Raw genomic sequence first — 26,800 nt, 5'->3', positions numbered from 1 at the left:
CAGAGATATCGGGGGTAAAAGTAGCGCAACGGATGGATAAGGTTTCCTTTACAAGATTCGGGATACGCTTTACACTCGATACTTTGCAACGCGACGACGTAGTTGTACCACGTTGCGAACCAAGCGTATCCCGATCGTGAACGCGATCGTCGAACAATTTCGGTATTTAACCCTTTCGCTTCGAGTGCCGTTTATAAGCGGCTCCATATATCCGCCATCCAAATTATGTATATACAAGTGCTATCTGTAGTCAATAATATATTTTTTCGCCATCGGCAGAACATTTTCTGTTAATCACTTCTTAACCCGTAGTACGTAATACGATGATCGGACCGAACGTAAATCGTTAAAGTTACTCATTGTTGAAACAACATGAAAACGTTTCACGCAATATATTTCAAGCATCCAAAGGATCGTATAGTGTTTCATGCTAAAAAAATCTATTAAATCCATTGACAGCGAAACGGTATTTCTCATACGGTTTTTACAAGAATTATTCTTATTTAGGACGTAGGAAAACGTATATACAGCAACCACGCACACTGTGCGTATTTCTGGCGCGCGTTTCAGTACTTCGGCGGACTGGACTGCCGAAGCGAAAGGATTAATCCCGCGAGACTCGGCGCCGATACGAGATCACTCATCTACGTTACACGATCTTCCCTCTTCTTCTTAATCTGAACGCTTTCTCGGAGAAGGCGATACAGATATCGTTCGATGATAAACAATCGTCTTTCTCCAAGTATCGACTTTCACGTGCGTTTATCGTGCGTAATTGGCCACTGGATTAGTTTCAGCAGTGTCACGATTTTACTCTACCAGACCTTTGCAAACATATGCCTTTACGTAATCTTTTACGATTGGATTGGGTTGGATTGGATTCCATTCGATCCGTTTCCCACCAGTTTTCGGCCACGTATTACGTAGCCGCGGCTATGCACGAACCTCCGGTCGAACGTTCAACTTTTCCTCCAACCACCTTGCAACCACCTACATCCGCTAGTTCCGTGCTCACTTTCCCTCTTTCTCTCTTTCTCTCGTTCGCTGGTTCGCATTCCAACAGGTGCGAAACGCGTCACCGCGCGCTCTGCCAGAGAGGGAGGACGAGCTTTTATCACGTACAGACAGACGCATAGGTTGCACGTGATGCCAGAGGGATCGACCGTTCCTACAAGGCTGAACAAATCCTTTCCTTTGTATTCGACGGCATGGAAAATTCCTGGTTAGTTGCTAATCCGACGAATCGTTGCTTCTGGACGAACAATTTTCCATGAAACTTGCGGTTCCGGCATAGTTATGCAAGCACACGCGTCACTCTTACTTTTGTCACGCTTTTGGCCATATTTTCAGAAGCAAATGCCTTCGTAGACTGCGACGATCTTCTCCATGTGCAAGGATAGAACAAGGATTTCAAAGGACTTCCTTTCAAAATACAGTTCTTCTTTCGAAAACTTTCTTCCAGATGTCCCATCCTTTTCGCGATGGAATAATCGTTGCAGGGTGTGCACTAACGTCGATGTCGTTTTACCAACAGTTCTTTGCAACTTGACTCGAAAGTTGTTGCGAGGCGTTGTTAGACGTTTTTTTTTTAAATAAAAGGCGGCTTTGTCGTTCGTCAATTTGGCCGAATATGGGAACATTCTAAACTCCAACGTAGAAACAGCTGCGTACAATCGGAAGCCGGGTTACCGTTGACCCAGAGTAGTGTGTATTGGAAAATGAACTTTTACCTGAGAGTGGCGTGATGTAATTTAAGGAAGAGAGAAATATCAATAGATATATGGACAACTAGAATATAGACAAAACATTGACATTAGTGTAGCATAGTATCATGGTTACCACGTTCATCGAATTATTCGTTAAGATGATTAATACTTTAAAAGCTTCTTACCGTTTTAAACGAACGCTGTTCTTCTTTTCTTCTTCATGTTTATCGTCCCTTTGCGTAGTTTGAAATTGCATTTTTTCAAGTGATAGCACCGTCTAGGGCTGTAACGTTCGGGATACAGCATTTGTTACACAGAATTGGTGGAAATTATAAGGAATTCATCTTGTTCGCGAGTGTTAAGAGAATTTTATATTTTATTTAATAATTTTTGTTATGAATTAGCAGTATGTGCTTGTTGTGACCAACTTCACCAAAAATCTGTATTACTTTGAAACAATGTTTGTCCTTTGTTTCTATTCTAGTGCCAAGCAAAATGTGAGAAAGACAAAGAGCGTATATCCCGTATCTCATGCAAATGACATAGACTGTATCTTTAAAATGATTAGAAAAAAAATGAATGGTGTAGATGAATGGTGATATAAAGATATTAGTTAGGAGACTATTGAAATGCTTCTAATTTCTATACATATATATATTTATTCATTTATAGGGAAATAAACATAGTACATTTCCTATATATATATATATATTATATCATTTTCAGCGATTTTTGAAACGTTTCAATGAAATCACAGTATCGATTTCGTTGTGTATGTGCAGCTTTATTACAACAAGATTTATATTTTACACTGACGAGTTTCCACTGTTCACATCTGACGTCGTCTCGTAGGAGTTCCGATTATGACATCGATGCGGACGTAAATTAATATAATCTTGTACCGTTGACGTCGACGATACGGTGAAACACACGAACCGTCCTTTAACTGCTAACTCATCCCTCAACTTTGCTCGCACACTGTAAACCCGCTTCTGCACATATACCACGGGTATAACTCAAATTGAACACGAGTTTACACAACCATCCCCTGTAACGTTCAACAAATTTCAGATGCATTAAGCTAATTTCATAATTCGAAGCGTTAACCTGCCAACCTTACTGCATCAAGCGAGTGCTTGCAATCAGTTGGCGCGACGTAGGATTTGTAACACGGTGCCCTCCGCTATCTATCGTTATCTTGACGTTTTAATCTTCTTTACACCTTACAAGATGTAATCCAAGATCCTTCCACTGGCTCGCGAATAGTATCACCGCGTTTCCATGTGTGTAGATATCGCGTTTGTACGGCTTTGAGGCAAGACGCGCGCGTGGCACATCTTCATGGTAGGACCGCTGCGCTGATGTCTGGACTCGTTGGTAATTTATATCGGGGACTGTACGCAGGCGAACGGTTAGCCTTGAAGTTTACTATAGCCAGGACGGACACGACGCGGAGAGCTGGTTGATGCTTTCCACAATCTCGTCCTCGTCGCTCGCGTAGTAGTACAACACTGGCTGCCGGCATTTCATCGCGTATCCATACGTTCCGTTTAATCTTCGAGAGACTCTGGTGGTATTATGAAATTTTTCAGATTTCTTTCGAACTTACCATGAGAAATTTTTGTCGCCGCGTACGAAGAAAGTCGAAAATGCGAGTATTTACGTTCGCCCTACCAGTCGGTAGAATCGCTGGAACAACGGCGCGATATTCGTTTGAGTTAGATGATTTCGTTTCATTAGATTGCAGTTAGAGAGGTTAGAGGAGAAGCGTGTTGGAATTCCAATCGAGTTTCCACGATACTTTCGAATAGAGGAATTATTCGTTAAGCGAAACTCGTGATCAGAATTTTATTTTTCGCTTGTTATTTTCTGTCGGACAAAAATAGAAATGTTTTATAATAGCAGAAATAGATTTATTTTCAAATTCAATTCCAGTTATTACGAATGTTTTATTTAATCGCGCTCGCTACTTCGTTTACAAAATCGAATCTGCTTGAGCCGAGTGAATCGTCCGAGTAAAATTATGAGAGAAGTTTGTATTTGTATTCTTTTTTTTTTATCACGGATATTCTATTTGTATGTTGGAAGGTACAATCAATTTCATCTTTCTCAGTAAAAGTTAAGCAAACGCTCATTTTTCTCTCTGCGTATATTTATGTCGCCGGGCAAACACATAGGTTAACGAGTATCTATACCCTTGTTTTACGATATATGTTAGCAAGTACCCAATACAATCACTTTGTATGTCTCGAGCTCAAGTATGGATGTTCAGATCGGACACGTTGTTCAGCTACGACGTAAGATACGTATTGATCCATGGCGTGGATATGCAATGTGTGCATATATACACACGCCGACACTCCTGTATTTTTCTTGATGCTTGCTCAAGTAGCGTTTAACTTTAAAAGAGGAAAATCCATTGTTAGGTAAAAATGGAATTTGCGAACGCGATGAAATAGCTTGCGGAAATAGCTGACGTTTTAGTCACTGAGCTGTCGTGAGTGATTTCATTTTTCAATTAACGTCGTTTTAAATCGTATCCACGTATCGAGTCCACTTATGAAGTTACTTTGCGATATTAAAATGTTTAATCGGGAGAAATATTTTTCATTTGCAATTTAAATCGATAGCAAAAAAAGCTAATACATACCTTTATCCACTGTCTTAGTTCTCGGTATGTAATGTGTTATTTTGTTATTTTCTCGTAAATTCACGTTCGGTTTCAGTTCAATTCTGTAGGTATTTGTCGTCTGTGTACATTCCGTACAATTGTCGTTATTATATTTTTATTAATTACTCGCATAGATAACATCGTTTTTGAACGAAAAGGTATTCCACTTTATGCGAAAGCACATTAACGACAAATAATATCGCGCTGAGTCAAAGGAATGATTAAACGCAGGATGTTTATGTTGGAAATAATTCACGTAAAATGCTTGCGGTGTCTCTGTATTAAAGCACTAAGCGTGTTTATTTGAGCGTATAAATTGCAGCCGCTGTTGTCCAAGGTGTTTTCTTATCACGTTGTGTGACACTAATTGTAAGAACGTTATGAAATTCCAGCTGAATTGTCGTTTGTATCGTTGCCTAAATCGTTAATGACCATTTCGGCACGTGCTTTCTCTAAATCGTTAATGAATAATTACCAAATATTTGTGCTGTTATAATGTTCATCTTGCTCGAATGCAGTATACGTACGAAATATCTAAACAACAGGAATTTTTCTTCAGGCCACGATTAAACGTCAATTCAATCTTTTTATCAAAAGAGACTTCTCATATTTTCCGAGCTTTTAGTAATTTCAGCAGTCCATCATATCGACGCAGTTACAGACGTTTTTCCATCTCCTAGCTTCGTCATACTAATTCCAAGATAATTGATTTCCGCTTGACCGTTGCTCGGTATTCTTCGTATCACCTTCTGAATTATTATTATTATTATTACTATTAACATCGTCGTAGGTTGCGAGAAAAAATGTCAACTGTAAGTAGTAGCATAGTAGTATGTATGCATACTATACTATACGTTGTATGCTCGACTTGGTGAAGTGGACCCATATGGAAGTTCGTGTAATAAACGTACATCAACGATATAATATTCAGTCTAAATTGATTCCAAAGGAAATTCAATTCGACTAACAGGTTTTTCCCCGAACCAAGCTACTTCTATAAAAAGAACATCTCATACCTTGGGTAATTCGTAAAGTAATTGATTGTGCATATTTAAATTACGAGAGGAACGAAAGTAGTTACTATGTCGATAAAAAGTATCTTATTGGGCGATATTTTCCATCGAACGACCTGCTGCAATAATCAATCCTTTTAATTATTTCGTTGGATCGTTTCAAGAACGACAACGAATCGTCCGACTTGTTTTCAAAGAGCACAGCAACTACTCGCATTATCGTTGCAACAACGAAGCTCTTTACTGTTTATCGTGAACGCAACGTGTCGTTTATTGAGTTTCCCTGGACGACCTTATTCCGGCATCATTACGCAAGATGCCAAAACGTTATCTTGAACGGTGTGTCTCTCGTTATTCATTCATGGTTGCGAGCAAATGCCTGTGTTAACACGTGCCACCTTCTCCAGGCTAGGTATACATATATCTAGGAAGCAAAGCGTAGCAACAGCGCTCTCGAGAAAATACACAGGGTATCTCGTAATTGTTCGTGGTGCCGTGCAGCTCGTCCTCGCATAACAAAGTTTTACGTCGAAAAAATTTATCGAATTATTCCGCTGCTTGTAGCAGCAGTTACAAGATCTGTATAAAGTTGAATGGTTAGACGCAAGCTACATCGACCTGAAATCTGGGAACGATTTAACACTTGAGGTATTCTTTGAAATTGTTTTTTCTTTTCGCCAATGTGCGCGTGTCATTATCCATTCAGGTGGCATCGCAGGGTCTTTCGTTTCCGATCGAGTCGACCTCGAAGACAGAGGTAGGAAGAAAAAAATATGAATGGTGCTCAAGGCTGATTCGACGAAACTCGCAGAGAAGGTATCGAGAGCCCTATATGCAGAGAGTACTATAAAAGAAAAGTTAAACAGTTAGGATCAAAAATTGCTAAGAATCGAACCAAACATTTTTCTAACAAGTGTTACCCATTGAAAAAGCATCGGACACAAAGGTCGGAGTTAGAGTTATAGTTAGAGTACCGTAAAAACGTTTACAGTCTAAGGGTGAACTTTTGACATTTTAAATTTTCCCGGGAACGGAAGTCGTTTCTTGGAATCTCTCGTATTCCGGATGTTCGATTACCGTTGAATAAATTTGGTGATCTGAAACTCGAGGTTGCAAGTTATTATCAAGTTGTCCAACGTATTACGCGTAGTTTGCTATGCCGATATGCTTACTGCGACCATTATTTCTACGGCACGAGTGCCTGGAACCCCGATATAAGTCGCCGAGGTACGATGTACTCGCGAAATAAACTTTTCACTCCGAGAAACCTCGTAATTGCAAAAAGACGGAATACCTATATGACTTCCTCTATCACAAACTTAAGTTGCCCCAAATAAAACATTAACTATTTATCATATGAGATTCTTGTTACACTGAATGCATATTACGTGTTGAGAATTATGGATCGTAATTGCCGAAATAAATATGTAGGAATTCATTATAAATAAAAAAAATTTTTTATTTATTTAGCACGTGTTTTACAAGATGTTCATAGATAACAATTACATGTGTTTCACTCACTACTCTTCTAGTGTCACTTCTCCTCTTCTTGCCAAGTTACTACATTTTCTCTTCTTTCGTTGAAAGGGATCCTGTCACGCACGTACTCACAAACTCACACCTACCACACTCACACACTGTAATATGCGTGTCACTGTGCGGAGGCCAACTCAGGTTGTAACGCACAATATTACACACACATGTTTCAATGGAACATCACGAGTTTGTCAGCATGTCATCAACCCTTGCGCAGGGCAGGGGCCACGCTACACAATTTTCTGTATCGTTCCACTTTTAGTATATGTACTACCAAGGTAAGGTACGATTTGTTTCCCGTATATAAAGCAACATACTACTTATGCTACAACTAGTGAGAAAGCAAATATCTTATAGGCCACCTAACGGCGCGCCGATGTACTACAAACGCAAGAGCACTTATTGTTTATTACATTCTCTACGCAAGCACATTGGAACGAAGTTTTTGATAATTAAATTATAATTTTTCTTAAAGATATCATGCATATACTTGAACTTTAATAATTTACTTTAATAATTAATAATACAACTGAATGTGATATATTTTAAAGCACGGCGCGACACATACACCCACGTCCCAATTTTCACACTCATAGCGCGATAGTGTTTTTCAAATTGCTCTTTGTTTTCTATTTTGTAGCGACATTTTCAGCTTGAAGATTCTAAAAAATTATAAGGACACGGATAGACATGTTAAAAAGAGCATCTAATAATAGTATATTTATTTGAACATTTTGACTGCCACGCTGAAATCACATGTTTCACTCAGGACGCCACAATGTTTTAACACAGCATTTTCTAAGGTGTGTTTATAATAATATTCGTAGATTACCCCTCAAAGTTATGGATGCGAACACAGTGCACCGTTAGATGCAAGATTTCTTCTCATTTTTTTTTTTTTTTTTTATTAATGTTCTAATAAAAACAATGGGGCACTTTTTGTTTCAATGTATCTCCTATTTATCGGTTATATTCAAAATGCCCTAACTGTCAATTTTCATTCAATTTTTGCAATTGTAAGAAGTTCAATCGCTCCGGTCACCAATGACCACCGTGGCGTCACAGGAGAAACCGCGGCGGGTCACATATGACCAACGTGGCAGTCAAAGTGTTAACGATCGCATAGATCTAGCAAGAAAGGTAGGTATTTGAATTTTCCGTGATTCGTGGATTACAACGAGGTAATAATTGGTTCTCGTTGATAACCGACATTTTCGATACGTACAGTTCGTAACTGATTGTCGGTAGCGAAGCCTGTTTACGAGGAGAGATTGTACATCCATCGGTATACGGAAGTTTACCGCGAACTCGAGAAAGTTTCTGCGAACGCAGAAGACTACTACGTTGAGGTTATTACCTAGACACCTACTCTAACGCGTTTACGCTGCAGGCAGGTTTACGGAGGCGGATATGGTGCACCGGCTTCTATCGTGCAACCCTAAGCTCGTTACAGAAATTTCCGACGTTGGCGACGTTTGACGGAATTTGAGGTCGTGCAGTTAGTTTGATTCGTTTTCTTGTTTAACTTTACCCTTGTGTCAGCTAGGAGTAACGCGGCGCGCCAGGTCCACGCGTTGCTAGTTTTATCCTCGCACGCACCGTCACCGCGTCTGTTTCGTGTTTACCTTCGCCGTTTAAAATTAAACTGCAAACGACCGAATCGCCAGAACCTTCTGTTGTCTTTTTCAGAAACGACCGGCAAATTTATGAAACTCATGTGTGTTTTGCGATTGCGGTTAGTTCATTTTTATGAAAATCCACCGAATCATTTTTCGGATTAAAAGAGGTGTTTATCGATGCACTTGATCTTCTACAAGTTCGTATTTGAATAATTTTTGTTACCTACCCGCATTATTTGATAAAAAATTTTAGTTAAATTCTCTGTCAAAACTTGGCTAATTTTGTAGATATGTTGGCGAATTTGTTCCGTGTTGAATTAAAATTTTTATGTTTCGTTTCTCGTTTTCAAGTTTCGCTCAATTTTTTTTTTATACATTTATATGTATATATACATGCACACTCATAGAAACTTTGTCTGCCTGTCTATATTTCTCTCTCTCTCTCTCTCTCTCATCGTTTTGTTCTTCTCGTTTATACATAAAAGATTTTAATTTTTGCATATTTTTTTACAACACATTTTGATATTGTTTCAACAAGTGCCGTAATAAAGTTATATTGTTATAGCGCAGCTTGTTTGATTTTGAGGTTTTCATGAAAATGTTTTCCCGAAATATTGAAATACTACTATAAACGTAGCGTATGTATTCTTCACGGGTTCGTGTACAGGCGTCGTTCAATCTAGAAAAGTGTTGGCAATCCTGTTTGTAATAACGATAAATCGATTGACATTGGCTGCCATACTCTTTTTGTCTATCGTATCCTGTTGATTAGAATGCCACGAACATCTCGATCGTGTAAATTATTATAAATTGCGGTATATAAGCGTAGCGAATGGGAAAGTCTGTAACGATAATTCAATTAAATGATCGCGATCAAACAAGAAAATGATCAAATAAATACGTAATTGGGTTCGATATGTTACTTTCTTATATTACTTTCGCCTCGCATGGAACAAAATATACAAAACGTAGAGGCGTTTCTTATTCCTTTTTAATGTCTTGCGTATCTCTCTGTGTGATCAAATACGATGGCATTGAATATTCTATAATTATTTTTCTCTTCGATATCTCCTATACCAATCTTTTTCGACGTTTGACATTTCCAAATCTCGTCTTTAGCGATTCGTGTAGTTTTTACATATTTCTTCAATTTACAAAATATCGAATATCACGTTTATTCGAAAGTTCTTCTCTCCATATGGCAATTTCAAACGAGCGAATTGCATACATATGTATGTATATCGTTTGAAATTAGAAAGGGACAGCTGTGTAGACGGCACAGACGGAGATGTAAAAATACAGGAACATAAGGAATATCTGTGAAATTATGGAGGTTCGCCTTGAGAGTTGGAGTCCGATTACGACGACTGTCTACGATCTCCGATAGAAGGATTAGACGACAGTCGCAGGAGTTAAGCAACCGAGCTCGAGGAACGGAGGACAGAAAACTGCAAGCACGAACTCGCGGTTAAGAGGAGAAGAGCAGAAGGACGATGGTATACCGTTAGACGTACTTACGGCTGCAGCTCGGTTGTTTCCGGTCTTTTACCGCGGTTGACGGTACGGAGAAAGATAGTCTTCGCGCTTCGCCAGGAATGTCGGCTGTTCGTGTTAAATCATTCGAAGATCGAATAATCGACCTTCCTTTTCCTAGCTTCCCTAAGAAGAATGTTTTCTCGGTTGTTAACGAAGAAACACGTCGAGCTAACTGTTAAATTTGCAACATTACATATGTACATGTAGGTATCTGTCAGATACATCTGGGTGATTGATAGTGGCGAAGTTTGCGGTAAATACGATTCAAGAGACGAACATTTTCACTGTCGGCAGAATCCTATTTGTTTGTTGAAATGAAGTTTATCGAATTACTGGAGTCGAATGAATTTTTTAGTTAGTTCCATTTCTCTAGTATTAGTTTAATAATCTGAAGAGTAGCGCAGAGAATGATAAACCGACCGATCGATAGTCCTTTACTTTGCACCAGTTTTCTCGAAATCCCGCCGGATGAAACGTTTGTGACTGCGCTTCTGTCGTTTTCAAAGCTACGTACATCGATTATTTCGTTATCGTCTTGTTCGTTTGTATCGCTTGTTTCTGTTTCGGTTACTCGATTATAATAATTTTGGACACGCCCTTTTGGCTCGTTTTTCAGAATTCGATTCGTGTTGCATGGGAAAAGAACGGGCGGGCGGATGGTTTAATCGTCGCGCGATCGATCCTGTTCACGACAAATCCATTTGAAATCGAGACGAGCATCCTAAAGCAAAGTTTTAAAACAGTTTCAGACTACGACGATCGAACGAACTGTTCCGCCAGTGGGTTAAAAATTACGGAACTCATCGAGAAGGCCGAAACAGCCGCAGCTCGGGAAAGCTGCACTCGTTACCATCGATTTATCGTTGAACGTAAACTTGCCAGTGTGAAATATATACGTGGATGGTTCGCAATCAAAACGGACCAAGTCCACCGAGGTGTCAAATTAAAATAAAATAAGACCGCGACGAACACGACGGGCCATCAATCTCTGACCGAGAAAAATATCCAACCGTTTTATGATCGATGACACACACATATAACACCGTCCACTTCCTTAAATTCCGCTTCGGCAAATATCGTTACAATTTACCGGGGGAAGACTCTGGCGAACCAGTCTGCGAACCAGAAAGTTCGATAAATTTCCAACGTACCCTTAAACCTCGCGACGCAGAGGAAACACGGTTTATTATTCGATGCGAGTGGCTTGGCGAGAATCGTGGCAACAGCATCGTCGTCGTTCTCTTTACGAGCTCGCGTTTAATTCGTTTCGATCTAGCACGAGCGTGGAATATTCAGAGGTTAAGAGAGGAAGAAGAGAGGGCGGAAAAAATAAGCACATTGCTAGCGGTCAGAAGCTGTGGTTAAATAATTTCAGCCCGTGGTCCACACTGGCTGGCCGTTTAGAAAAGGAAAGGGAAAGATATGAAAGGATAGAGGATTTCTTTGAAAAAATCATGAATGGATGTAGGCTCCGCGTTTGCGAAGTGTGTACTTTGAACGAGTATCTCGAAGAAGAAACGACGGCCGCGAGCCCTCGATTCTCACAGCGATTCCACAGCGCCGCGCCGACGTGCCGTGCCGTGGCGCGCCGGCTCTCTTACATTTTCTTTTCCCCTGTTTCTCGATCTGTCTTTACGTCAGCCTCTTTACCCCCCGTTTTCTTCTCTGCCCCTTCTTCATTCTTGTTGCTTCCCTTTCGCTTTTGTTTCTTCCTGTCCCTTCCGCAGCTTTCCTCTTTCCTCTTCCTTCTTTCTCGCTTTCCCCAGTCATTGAGGTAGAAGATAGACCAACATGAACGTACGCCAGCTGCCAGTTGTATCCCTCTCTGTTCGCGTGTCGTGTTGCTCCAACGACTGGTTTTCCCTGGACATTTCTCTCTATCTCTTTCCTCTCTTTGGCTACCCTTTGGCCGCTGCTTCCTCTTTTTTCAATCTTTTCTCTTTTTCCCCTCGGTTTAACGGCTGCACACGGGTCAGATCATGCTGCAACCCGGCTGCAAGGAGCGTCGAGTGCTTTGGACTGAAAAGCGGCTGATTTCTGCACGCTCCTGCGTCTTCTCTTTCTACCTTTCGCTTTGTACAGCGCGCCCTTCTCTCTTATTCGATTGCAAACGTGCGTTTGAACGAAACGCTGGTAGAGCTGGCCGCACGAGTCTCGTCGAAACTAGGTTGACAAGAATTTCATTCTCGGCGATTCCGCAAGTTGTTGCGGCCAAGCCAGCATCTGTACCGTATATAGCGTATATACCGGGCACAAGGACGCGGGGATGGAACATTATCCGGATAATACGTTTATAATCAACGAACGTATTGCATAGGGAAACTATTCCAACTCCAGAGTATCGATTTATACCATCTTCGACTTGCGTGTGGTGAATAAATATTTGTAGAGGCTATTACAGGCAATGCTTGTAGCGATAAACGCGCGTTTACGACTTTTTAAGGAGCGACACATCGAAACATTCGAGTATACGTACAGTACGTTAAAAATACAAGCGTTACCCACTTGCAGGAACCTGTTAGTCGCAAGAATAAATTCTAGCGGGCAACGTAAAGGCAGCAGAGTTTTCTCGCGTTCGATCAAACTATCGGAAAGGCTCTTATTTTGAAGCGTTACGCGGACCTAAGTTGTTATTGCTTCTAACTAGGTTCGTACACGGAATTTCTAGTTCTTAGCCGATACAGAGTCGTTTGGTTGTAGAAATTCGGCAAACCTTGTAATCATAACGTCGACCAATGGAGTTACAGTGTATGTATCTACATACGTGACGCCCCACGACCGATAAGGTGCCCTTTCGTTTCTTGGTTCTACCGCACAAACAGATCACGTATATCGTAATGCACCTCCGTAAACTAAGAAGCAGAAAACCACTCTTATCGTTAGCGGAACGTTATGAATATGGATATACGCAGAGTTAGCTTTGGCGAACTAAAATAATCGTATAAATTATACAAGGCAAGTTATACGACGATTTATTTGCGCAGCGATGTAAGAAGGATATGTATTGTATAAGAAAAATTTGAATATATGTAACGCACGTATCGCGAGGTGTATCGAGGGCTCGCGTTCCTTTTCATTTTAGAATTATCCCACTTAGTTTCCTACTCCATCGCTCCGTTTCGATATTTAGGTACGTAATAGGGATTATATTTTCCGCCAGCCGAGCTTTTATTAAAGCTCGACGTATCGCGTTAGATACTCGGCATCGGATAAACGGACAGATGGAATCGCAAGGAAACAAATACGCGCGCGCTTCTAAAATATCGTTGGAGATGATAAAACCAGAGGCAGAAAATTCTGTTCTACGCGTAAGGTTTTCTTCTATTCTTTGAACGCGATTCCCGTGCTCGTAGGGGTTGCCCTCGTTATCACATGGTTATACCATGTGTGCTCGTTACCAATTCCGTACACGTGCCTTTGTGCAAAGTTGGATCGGTTGATCGCAACCAGCCGGCAATAGTCAAAGCAATCCTGTACCGGCAGAGGAACCGTTAGCCAGGTTTCGTCCAACGAAGAACCAACTGATTAACGCAACGATTGATTGCGAATTCGCAGATAATTGACTAACTCGATAATCACAGCGCGTTTATCAGCGGCGATGTAGCACGTGTGCGCGCATCGATTCGCGTGCCGTGGATGCGGAAGCATAAATAGTAGGTGGAACAGTGGTTCGACCCGGTATCCCATCCGAGGAAGAAGAATATGGCTAGTTCGGCACGCTCGCGCTCCCCCGAACCTTCGATTTGCTTAAGCACCCCAGGGCGATCACGCGCCCTCCCTGCCACATCAGTTTAAATTCAGCTGACGGTCAGGAGAAGGAGGAGGGTGAGGACCAAGGGGTGGGAATCCACGATTACCCAGCGGCTATGTATCTATACGTTAACACACGGGGGCACCAACCACCGCGGGACGTGTGCAAGGTACTAGGGATTCGACCGTATGAATATTCAGGGCTTGCCTTCACGGCGATGAAAATTCGATTGCCCCGCAGCTACGGCGTCTGACGACGATGACGGCCGACGGGGAAGGGGATACGTACCATCACCACCACCGCTTTACACATATATAGCGACAGTGCGAGTACCGGTACTGGTTCTGTCGTTGCTCTGTCTCCTGCACCGTCTTCGAGCGTGCTTCCGCCTGTGGAAACTGTGCACCGGCGATCGATGACAATCGTCCACAGGCGTGTGAGGTACTTTGAACCAGCCGGTTCCCACCTACGCCGATGTATAGTATACACACGGTCATAGGCGGCGCTTTCCGATCGAGCATGGAAGACGCCAGTGTATGGCGTCGCGTCGCGTCGCCAGGATAAGCTACCTCGACGGAAATTGCAGCGCTGGGAAGTTATGATGCATTTGTTCCGAGAGATCGGCGGGATTGAATTTTCCTTATCGCGGAGTAGGTCATGGGTCGAGACTGGTTAGATGGGTTCATCGATATGCAAGGAATGCGGCTGACACGTTTGGACAGCGCATTTGCCAGTATGATAGATGCGCGTGTGTTTAACGGTACTTGATGTTCCGTTAGAAAACTTTGATCTCTTTTTATCACCGCAGCACCGATATATAGTTACGATTAGAAATGGAAATTCGAAAAAAAGGAAAGCGTGGAAGATAGCGCGCGCGCGCAGGAGAGAAACAGAGAAAGGCTTCTCATGGGTAGCGCATGTAAGGAAGTTTTTCGATGCGTAAATATTATACGTAGATGGTTGTATTTGTAGCTACACATATCTATGTATAGGTAACGAAAATTGGACGACGAGCGAACGCGCTAAGACACGGTGTCCGGCGCCTATGCGCGTAGCTGAGAGAGCAGGGTGCAGGGAGCACCTCCGTGGCACGGACACCTGGCGTATTACACACATTGGTCACGGTGTGTGCACCGCGTACGCTTGTACCTACGTACGAATCACATATCTATAGTTTACCACATCTACCTATATCCATTTATTGCATCGCGCGCCGGTTGCAATCTTCTCGTCATTCGTTTATCGGATTGCGAGCTCGTGCTGAGGAACGAGAAATATCGATTCGTCGTCGCTGTCGCGATAAAATGAATTTTGTAGCGTGACGCGAGGTAAACGAGAGAGCGAGAGCGCGCGCGAGAGGGAGAGAGAGAGAGAGAGCGGACGCGTGTGCGCGAGATGAAACGGACAAAAGCAAGGGGGTTAGGAATTCGGAGGAAGAGGCCAAGGGAAAAACGAAAGAAGGAAAACTGCGATTTCGATAGGTTTCTTTCGTAGCAAAGGAAAACGTACGGGCTGAATAGAACAGTGGCAGGGAGGTCCGTAGGAACGTAGAAATTGAACTTGTTCCGGAGACGTGTTCCTTCCTTGGTTTTATCGCGTTATCGTTCCATCGAAGGGGCGAACGAACGATCCCGTCGCGTTGCTTTCGAGGAATCGACGGGGCATCGACTCGTGGAATACGATTATGTCCTTGTGTACGTCCTAGTCTGGACGCGGTTCTCACATTAGGACACATTGTACGATGATGTTACGAGATGATCCACTTTGCATTGTTTTAGCAAATTGCAGCTCGCGACGGCTGCACCGAGGATCGATGCATTACAAAGTTACAAACGTGTTGTTAAATCCCAACTAATCGGTCGTCCATCTAAAGTACGCCTACTTAATGCGCTCATTGTTAAAGATATCGTGAATTTTAAAACCACACGCTGCCGCCTTTCTGCCTTCCTCTTATCTAACGTCACATTCAATTCGAACAACGGTAAATGAATGTACGTAGATGGTAATAATTTTTCTCGATACCGCAACTGGTAGAGCGGCTTTCCAACAAAAATAAGCCTTTGAAATTCTTCTTGCGGTTTTCCTTCCGCGGATAGACGGTCGCGTATAACTCGCCGTTATCTTTTCTCGACAGGAAAAAAACTTGCGAATACCGATTTCCGAAAAGTTACCCCTTCTCAGGTATTTTTTCTCAGGTCTTTTTCTTCTTTTTTTTCTTTGGGAGGGAGGCGGCGGAAGTTTGTCGCTGCGCGCTATAACTTTTCGATGATGCTTATCCTCCGGACTCGAGAAATATCATGCCGCGGAAGACCTCGCGTCGACGAAGAATACCTGCACGTGGGTGAATTGGTTAACTAACGGAAATTACGTAAAGCGCACTAACGCGGTCGTGTTCGCTACGGCACATTCGAGAAACTGGACGCTGAAGCACGGCGAGGCAACGTTCCTCGATCTACCTCCTTTTCACGTCGTTTTTCTTCTATCGTTTTTCTCTTGCGTTGACGCTTGGTGCACGTGCGTCCGTCTCGATTCGCGCGGTTTTCGTCTCCTACCGTTAACGCCCACCGTGTATTAATGGTGAGAATTATCCGCGAGAACGCAGACGTAATCGTACGGCAGAATGTTCACTTTTGTATACAGCATCGAAATTCTTCCCCAAGGAAATTACCGGTAGTCGACGAGAGTGGACCTCTTGCCATATACGGTTAACTATACGCGACTGCGAGCTGATTACACGCTCGATTCTCGTTGCTTGTTATTACGGCTTATTATTACGGCTCGCCACCGTTTTCAATGCTACGTTTTTACGCGACAACATCTGGTAAGCTTTAATCGTTCGGTACCTATTTTCCTATCGGACAAAGAAGGTTCGAAGTGGACACTGCAGCGGCGATGATTACCTAAGGGAAGTTGAAATTGCCGCGAATAGCTATCGAGGATTCTGGCGCAGCGGAAGATTGGAATTCTTATTATCATGGTATTTTTACAACATCTTACACTAAAGTTACACCGCGCGAATATTTGCCGAACGAATCGATCAAATATTTGCATTTCGAAATCAGGTTCAACGTATTTTCCAATGTAAATTTGGACACTTTGAGGCAGTGCGAGCTTCTCGTGTGGATCAAATATGATTTCCATAATTAAACATGTGACTCTGGTTGTCTCGGAGAAACACGGCAAGCAAAGAAATCGGTTGAATCAACTCGACGAAGATCTATGGTCGTGTCGCGGTACGAATTTACGCCATTTATTTCATCCACGCATTATATTACGTGGTGTTTTCGTGGATGATACGTAAGATTGTCGATACGCGCGAAAGAAGAACTTCGTCGTATATCGCTGATACAAGTGAAATAAAAAGAATCTGCTGCCGGTTCTGTCGCAATGCGATCTTTTAAGGCTCGAACTGCGACGCGACAACTCGCGTCTCGGAATAGAAAAACGAGAAGCGGTTGTAAAACAGCCCGTGAACACGCCACAAGTATTTGAATAGCGTAACGATTGTGACTGGCGATGAGATGGTCGAAAATGTCGTTTGCAGGTGCTAAAGTTATAGTCGAGCAGCCACGGTAACGGTTATCTTTGGACGACCTGCGAGACCAATTCTCGTAAAAAGCTGTTATAGCAGGGGGTATAAAATTATAGAGCGAACTAAGTAGCTGTGTTAACTTCTACACACGTTTCGCACTTTGTCTTGAAAATTAGAAAAATCGGCCAGTTCGTTATTAAACGCGTTGAGCTTTAATAAAGACGTGAATTACCTTATTGCTGGCTGTTATCCTTGCGAGCATCACCGGTTAACGCCGTAAAGTAGTTCGATGCTGTTCTCTGCTACACGTTGGACATTTTTTAATCCGAAGACTAATTACTGTTTTTTTCTTACGCCTCTCTTAATATTCTCTTTCATCAAAGCCCATATCCGATCTAGCTTTTTAACGTCTCGCGCGTATAATATATTTACTCTGTTCAGGTAATTTGGTAACGTTGCTTAAACGTGCTTAGGTAACGTTGTAACGTTTCGTTTAAAAATATAGCGACAAGTCGTTCGAGGTATCCGCCTGAAACGTAGAACGATGTAAGTTATTCGAACGATAAAGTTTTGAAAATATTGTCTTGGAAAGGGATCCGAACGGACTACTAATGGCGGTTTGGGCTACCGATTCTCGGTATCTACTATGCTGTCAGAGACAGACTATTTCACTCGTAAGAATGATACACGTTGGAACGTCGGTGGATGCCGGGCGATTAATTATTTATAAGCGATTGAGATTCAGACGGGCTGTTCCCTAAGGGCTGATATCGAACATAACAACCGGCAAAGGTATTTGAACGAGCGTAGACAACACAGTGATTCAAGGAGGCATTAAATTTCCACGTTTCCTGCGATCCGACGAAGTGAAGTTGCGACGTTAGACGACGCGAGACCACGTTTTCTCTCTATGCAACGACAGTTGCGAAGAAATTTGCAAGGGGAATCGCGGTTTTGGTTACACTCTTTTACATAGTTTGGCAGTCTCGATCACAGGCATTCGTAACGAGAGTAATTTGCACAAGGACGACGGTAAGAGGGTTGGGATCTGAATATTCGCTGTGATTTGGACCATTTCACCTGGTCGTTTCCACGAGAGGTCACCTGGGGCAGGAAGACCACGTTCTCTGCAGTTTCCGTGTGCTTCTGAATATTCATTCGCGAGAGTTGGCTGGCCCGTTTAAATAGCCCGCCACGTTCTCCAGCTCTGTCTCTTTCCGCTATCACGCGCGGCTCCATCTCTCGATTTCGATCTCTCTCCCTCCCATCCCTTCTTTTCCGCCGTTTTATTTCCCCGCTTTCACGTTCGCCATCGTAGTTTCTGCCCGGCCACTTAGTCTTCCACTTCTCTCGCCCCGATAATCCGCTGGTATCGTGCATCGGCGACTTTGTAACACGACGATTTCGCGGCGGGTCGTTACGCTGATAAGTAGCTACACGGAGAAATGGCGCATAACCGTTTTATCTGTGTGTACCCTTTCACCTGTACGATATCGTATATCTTCGATCATACACAACGCCATCAAGATACTATACGTACTTACACAGCTGTATTTGTATACCGCGAGGAAATGGGCTGCGACTCGATAATTCGAGTATCGGCGATACGCTTCGCGTATCCGAATTACAGATATCCCTGGAATCTGCATACGCGGTATATCTAATCGTCGGGGGTCACTGACTCGCTTTGTAGCTTCGTCACGTTGTCACTCGGATTATTTACCGTTTGGGTGTTTGCCCAGCCGTAAACACTCGCCCACGAATCTTAGCCTTTTCCATGCCGACATGCAGTACACTCGGATGGTTAAGACTCTTCGATATCCGACAGACGCCGGGTACAATTCTTGCCCGATTCTTATCGCTCTGTCGTGAGATGGAGAAAGATAGCAGTTACGACGAACCTTTGAATAATTAAGACGTCAGTTCTATTAGTATATTTCAAAAGAACAAGTTATTCGCGCGATTCTAATTTCCTTGAACATTTTTTCGATATCGATTCTTTCGTCCGCCATAAATAAACTTTCGAGACTCGTAGATAGGAATATATGTTAAAGTTTAATAACAAACGTCACTGCGATAATCAAGGTAAAAGCAATGATTAGATTTAACGATTAGCAAATTTAGATTTCTTCAAGTTAGGATTATCGACATGGAAAGATCTCAGCTGTTATTGGCAACCCTTCTGACCTGGTTTTCGCGCTTTCGATCAAACGTCGTGAAATTTGCGGAAAAAATTTGACAAACGACCGTTAAATATTCTCGGCTATCAATTTCGTTGGAGTAAGTTCAAATCGAAATATCGATTTCCGTGGATGTTGGATCTTTACCTTTGATCGATATCGGCCAACTGATGAAACATTCGATAGAACGTAAAAGAAAAACGAAGAACAGAAAAATAGAATTTGGTGTGTACATACCATGTTGGCACTAGAATTTGGCACACAGTTAGTTTGATCGGTGCGTTACACGTTTGTCGGGCCTGGTTCTATCCATCAGCCGAGTATATTCTGTTTAATTTGTTATGCAGTCAGATGGCATCGGGTTACTTGGATCGCTACTTAACTTGTCTCGCTCAACTTCTTACTCAACTTTGGTTTCGTGATGTACTCTGCGAGACACGCGAGAACATTTATTCCCGAAAAATTATTTACACTCGACTAGCTTGCCAAGAAGCGTCACACACAGTCGACTAAGGTTCCGGAAACTCCACCTACTTTAGCCAAGATCGACGTTACTTATTAATCACAGCCTGGTTTGAGCTTCAAAGAACGTTGGTAGACTCATTCATCGGCCTCGTCGCGCGGATATCTTGTGTACTTCTTTTTGGCGCCTTTCATCTACTAGACTTATCACTCCTTCCTTAGCTCCCTCGGTAGCTTTTCTACTTTTACAGCGGCTTCCGCACGCTACCCCATCCCCTGACCCCTTCTCTCTCTCTCTCTCTCTCCTGCTCTTTCTTGGCTTCATCGAAACTTGTCGTTGCGAGCGCAATCTTTTTCTCGAAACTTGTCGCAATCGAAGGTAACAAATTCCATTCCTAAACGGCCGTATACGGTGAAGGTATTGCGCATAGCGAGCCAGAGAGTCGACGATTACACTATCGATACGACGGTCGGCTAACGCGAGCCGTTGACAAATTCGTAACAACCCGCTGTGAAAGCCTATTTATCGGGATTACGTTTATAGAAACTACTGTGCACTCGTGATTACGTTTTCTCTGCTTTCGATCGATCGTCGCGGTGTGTTACGCCAACTTCGTCTACTTGTCTTTCCCTAAATTTGTTTTAGCGAACGTTTTAATCCTTTTAATTTGTTTTGTATACCTTGAGAGATCAGAGAAGGATAAAGTACATGTAGAACGGGCCATTATAATTTCTTGATAACCTTCAACGCGTACATCAATTTCTCCTAAATTTTTTCTCACAATTCGAGGCTTTTGCGCGTAAATTGCATCGCTGTCGATGGAACAAAAAATGCGAACACCTAAGTACCGTTTATTAATTATTACACGATCGGAAGAGCGAAGCTACAGTGTATCGTTTGAAAGATTTCTTTGGAAGAATCAACTGGACGAACGTTAATTTCTTCGGTGGCTCGTTTCGAAAATTAATTTTTTTGCTGCTTGTAAAGGAGATGTAAATCGTATATCAGCGATCGATATTTGTTTCTTTTACGCGACGCCAACGAGAAGCTGTTGCAATTGCTTGTTAACACTTTGACTGCCACGCCGAAATCACATGTTTCGCTCAGGACGCCACGGGAGTATTTTTATTATTCAAAATGGCAAAATAATAATAAATTGATGATGTAAGACAACATTCTTCCCCAATGGACCGTTTATCTTATTGGTGGTCACGGCTGACCACCGTGGCGTCTTGGTAACAGTTGATAGCGACGTATTATAACGAGGCTTCGTTTATTTCAACAAACCATTCGCATTCGTTATTTCGTCGTAAGCAAAACGTGCAGAATATATTGTTGAAGATATTAGGCTGAAATGGTAGAGGTCCGCGAAGAAAATGATGCTTGTGATAAACCAATGGTAGTGGTAGATTACAACAGAGGAAAATGTGCTGTAGATTTATCAGATCAAATGGTAGCATATTCTACACCACGTAGAAGAACCCTCAAGTGGTATGTAAAATTAGCTTAGAGTTATTGTTAAATACATCAATTTCAAACGCGATGATACTCTATAAACAAGCAACAAAAATCAAGGTATCTGATTTTAGAATGGCACTCGCAATGCACCTTACACAGTGCCATTCACCAGAGCCGTTAAATATACTTATTCGACAAAGATTGCGACACGAAATGCAGAAGAAAGAAGGGCAAGCGTACCTGGCACGAAAATTTTGCAGAGAGTACTATAAAAAAAATGTTAAACAGTTAGGATCAAAAATTGCTAAGAATCGGACCAAAAAAGTGACCACCTATTGTCCAGATTGTATCGATGAGCCACATTTATGTTTAAAGTGTTTTAACACGGTGCACCGTTAGATGCAAAATTTGTTCTCATTTTTTTTATCGATATTCTAATAAAAATGTTTAATTGTTCAATGGGGCACTTTTTATTTCAAAGTATCTTCTATTTATCGGTTATATTCAAAATGTCCTAACTCTCAGTTTTCATTCAATTTTTGCAATTGTAAGAAGTTCATCATACATGACGAACGTAGCAGTCAAAGTGTTAAGAGAGAAGGAGAGTCCTGGTGAAGCTTCGAGGTTTCGCCAGTTACATGGAAAGCTTCGATTATAACGTGTATTGTTTTCGATCAGAGGCCGCTTACCATTGGTACTTTGGCTGCGGGTTTGTCACGAGTAACAAAAAAATTGAAGCCACGACGTCTAACAAACCGCAGAATCGCAAGATCGCGACGTAACTCATTTTAACATACTGTATATCCTGGTAAGAGCCGATAAAAAGATGCAAAACGTTGGTGCTCGGCGAGAGAAAAGTTGGCAACGTTTATCGACAGGTAATGCTTATGGGTATTGATATGCAGTGAAAAATCGAGCGTAACGTATTATAGTATATGTCTGTGAATTCATGGACCAGCAACAGCGCAGCAGTGCAATAGTATTGTTCGCTGGACTAGGTAAAAGTGAGAACACAGATGGATCGCGTCGCTGCATGGCGATCGCACCTTACCGATTTAGCGATCAGATAAATATCGCGATACTAAGACGGGATGTCGAACAGAACGCCACACGACGGTGTAAACACGTCGCTAGAAATAGAAAAGTTTCGAAAAGACCGTATTGTGACAGTGCAGAGTGAAGGAAGAGGAGAAAGGGCGCGGTTAAAAGGATACACGCGCTTTTTCGTAAGTACGTAGAAGTAGAATCGTTGTTTGAAAGTCTCGTCGCTACGAGAGAAACAAACAAACAAACAAACGATCACGAAAACCATGGAGAAATCGCGAGCAAGATGCGATTTTGCTTCGATCGTCGGTTCGTTGAACCGCGAGAAGAAAAAAAGAAAAAATAAGGACTCATCTCGAGAGATTATAGAAACAACCTAGAGAAAGTGAAAATCGAAGATTTAAAAGTAGTTTGGGATTGACCTAGTTGTTCTAAACATCGTTCCAAAGTATTATTTCGACGTCGTACTTAATTTAGGACATAATTTGTGAAAACTGTATCTGTGAAAAGACAATGGACGTTTCTCTGTATTTTAACAACAATAATATACAGCATAGTTGATGAAGGTGATTGTCGTTGCCCGTGAATTTTCCCTGGCTCGTTTCGTCTCTTTCGCTTGGTCGTTGTTTCCCGCCGAAGCGTTTCGTCAAACCTCTATTTCCTCTGTAATCTCGCTCTCGATTTTCTCGCGTTTTCCCATGGTCGTTTGCTCGTTGCGTTTCTTGGCCTGTTTTTGGCCGGAAAGCGTATAAATACTGTAAATTGATGGTAGATAAGGTTAATGTACCGAAAGAACCGATCATGTCGTTAAAATCACGTTTCGTTCGACCGCCATTTGGAAACACGTTGTGGGATTGCGCCTGCAGCAGCGTTTTCATTGTTATCGCGATTCTATGGCCCTTTATACAAGGATTCGCCTGTTATTGTTCTTTTTCCTCTTTACAGAATAGCTGCGCTTAAACGGCATGAATAAAAGGTGTCTTTTGTTTTCTTTTTTCGTTTTACGCTTTCCCTACGTTTAGCCGATTTATATGAAGAACAGAATTTGCCCTATATTCTCACGGTTCAACGACCTGATATTTTTTCACGGACTTGTATCGAAATTCGATGAACGCTATCACTCGGCTAACGTAACCAGTCAAAGTTAACCTTCTCCGGTGACTCTACGTGATTTCTTCCACCCATGTGATACACGTGGCCGTAAGTGAATTTGAAAGAAAATGATCGAACCGAGAGAAAAAGAGAAAGGAAACGCAAGGAGAAAGAGACGCACGAGTCACCGTGCCTTAATTTTCTTCCGATTCTAGCGACTCACGTTCCGCACCTTCGATTATGTACTTTGCTCCGACTGCGCTCGTTCACCGTGTACGCGTTTGCCTACCACGAGAAATCTGCCCTCTTTACTTTAAGGCTTTGGAATCCGTTGAACACTGGATTTTTCCAACGTGACACCGATCCGACACCGATGAGGAAAATTAAATCGGATTCTTTCCTATCTCGCTTAGGGTTTCCGATCGGATCGCGACGATCGTATCGATGCCGATGGCTCGTGATTCGTGACTCGGCCGACGTAAGAGAAGAGAAAGTCGGGGCAGCGTGGCGCTACCATAATCGCGCGGGGAAACGAAGCCGACGCTGGTTGGTGGTGTCCACGATGCTGGAGGGAAGTAAGTCTTGATCCACGGCTCGTCTCGTCTCTCTCGAATCTGGAAAGTAGGCCGAGCCACGCCTAACGGTGACTCGCTGTTTCAGATGCGTATAGCGCACCTTTGTCCGCCACATTTTGTTCGCGTTGCGCTGCACTTCTCCCTTCTGTTCGACCGATCCTCCGCCACCGTTTTGCGAAATCTACGGTCGCGCGGACGAGAAGTGGCGCATCGTCGACGAGCGATTCTTGTCGAAAACGATCGTCCTTGTTTCAGGGTTGACGCGGTTCGACACGCACCCGCCCGACAAGTTAAATTCGATATCAGATTTTACATTGTACGATTTTTGATTCGCCTGGACAAGTCTCGTTATACCGATAGCATTCGTCACGAGAGAGTTATAAAAGGGAGAATATAGAACCGTGACAAGTGTGATCGATGTGGAATCCTTGAGCGGAAATTTTGAATAGTAAGCGCAAATTCAGATACGACAAATGAGTGGTAGGGTTGATTTTGCACAGTCGAAGAATGGAAACGAGATTAAGCCGTACATTTTATGCGCGATATACGAAATGGCTGGTACAACGGTTGGCGGCGCGTTGTTAGATACGCGGCACGATTCAACGAAAACCTTGTACGTATAAGTACCTACATACGTATGCATAGGTGTACATCCGATTTGCCACCTAATCGCGAATGTATTCGAAGTCGTAGCAGAGCAGCACTGGCTGCTGCGGAAGCTGGGGGACAAATAGAAGCTTGAGCTGGCGACCTCTCTGCATAATGCATACCATCGTCGCCTTCTTCATCGTCGTTGCCGAGCTCGTTCGAGTCGGCAGCGGTCTTCTACCGTTCCTTCGTTAGCCTTTTAGCTTGCCTGCTGCCTTCCTTCTCCTCTCCATTCTCCTTCCTTCCCCTTCCTTTCCCTTCCTTTCCATTCCTTTCCCTGCCTTTCTCTTCCTTCCTCGATTGCACCGTCTCGGCTGCTATCGTTGGCTCAGCTGTGTAAGAAATGGCGCGTATAACTTGTTCACGAAAAAGAACAATGATATGTACCGGTGTTTCTTTTTGTAACATCGTTTCATCCAGCGCAGCCAGCGTTTGTTAAGAACTGGCATTTTTAACGCGATCGTGCGCAAAACTTATTCTTACGACGGTGACAAACAAGATGTTCTCGGTCGTTCAAATATCGCGAAAGAATGAAAATTCTTTGCAACTTTTGCAACGCCGTACCTAACCATTTCCTACCTTGACAAATACCCGTTCCTTACCTTTTCTTTCACTAAATCGCAGAGAATTAACACTAGAACTACCGATAGTTAACACGAAGCTATTTCTACCAACACCAGTCTAAATGACTGGTCTTTAAAAAATAACAATAGAATATTTTTATGTTTATTGATTTATTAGTCTCTTAAAGAAGCAATTCCATGTTATGTAGTATATTTTTGGTATTATTAATCCATCGAGGGTTGGCACATTTATAAAATTGTAGAACCAGTCATTTTGACTGCTGTGGTATTTCTAGCGATTGATCCGGAATTTTCCTGATAACTGATATCATCATATCGAATGATACGCAGTCAAAATTTGAAAAACGTGTGCGAAGTTGTACAAAACGAGGAAACTGATTAATTGGGGTTCGATAAACAGATTGCTGGATACTTTTACACTTTGGCAAGTACCAGTCATTTTCACTGGTATTGGTATAAGTAGCCTTATTATAGCATGGCTACGTCGTATCGTTGCGTATCGGTACTTTTGCCTAAAATATCATTACAAAAATTCACCGTTTATTGTGAATATCAAAATGTATTTTTAATAAACATCTTTAAATAAATAAATAAAATGGTATAAGTAGCCTTGATACAAAATTATTTTCAGTTTGAATACATAAAAAACAAAATAAAATTCATTATATTACATACTCGTTACATCATTGCGGGAAAAAATATAACACGAAGTAGGAATTTGAAAATAAATTTGTAAGACCAGTCAATTCGACTGGCGTGATAGTTCTAGCGTTAGTGTCGCGGTTTGATGTCTTTGCTATTGCTATTTTCGTTAACGTCGTTATTGGTTCGATTTTAAGGATTTCCATATCTCAAATTCAAATTTGTTTCGTCGGGCTTGTTCCTTTCTTAAAATGGTTTGTTTGTATTTTTTCAGGAATGACGATCGGAGCGGCGATGACGAGGATTGAAAGTTACCGTTGACTCATAGGATACCCTGCAGGGCCACTCGCTACCAAAATGAGCACATCCCTGCGAATTTTGGCACTGATCAGCTTAGTTGCGCAGAACGTGGCTTGGCCGCAAGATCCTGTTCCTAGGCTGCATGTCAAACATCGTGAGTAACTTTGCCTGCATAAGCGTGTAACAAAAATCGTGTTATTTTATATAAAAAGCGATTGTTCGTCTTATACCGGTGTTTAAGCGCTTTGAAAAAAAGTATGGAACAATGGCTATTTAGCCAGACGCATTTTTACCGTATAACGTCGTTTGACGTGTAATGTATCGCTAAATTCGGTTCGTCGTTCGCCTTTGCGTGCGAAAATTTAATGAAACGAAGCCACACACTCACCACGCTATTTTATACCTGTATCGAATTATTAAATTGATCCCGCCCGACATTTTAGGATATAT

At 42.2% G+C, this 26,800-nt stretch overlaps 1 protein-coding gene across 2 annotated transcripts in view; it reads left to right on the top strand.

Moving 5' to 3' along the window:
• Window positions 1–26,800, top strand: part of LOC117210370 (semaphorin-1A-like) — a 382,334-nt gene that overhangs the window by 7,796 nt on the left and 347,738 nt on the right. For both annotated transcript variants that reach the window (XM_033453343.1, XM_033453342.1), the window contains exon 2: window positions 26,325–26,504. In XM_033453343.1, coding sequence (XP_033309234.1) covers window positions 26,408–26,504 — 97 coding nt within the window. In that variant the 5' untranslated portion in view covers window positions 26,325–26,407. The remainder of the gene's footprint in view (window positions 1–26,324; window positions 26,505–26,800) is intronic.

Source organism: Bombus bifarius, unplaced genomic scaffold (assembly GCF_011952205.1).
Source record: "Bombus bifarius isolate JDL3187 unplaced genomic scaffold, Bbif_JDL3187 scf7180000008203, whole genome shotgun sequence".
Taxonomy (NCBI): domain Eukaryota; kingdom Metazoa; phylum Arthropoda; class Insecta; order Hymenoptera; family Apidae; genus Bombus; species Bombus bifarius.
Note: the sequence above shows the minus strand (reverse complement) of the source record. Positions and strands in the feature narration are given on the sequence as shown.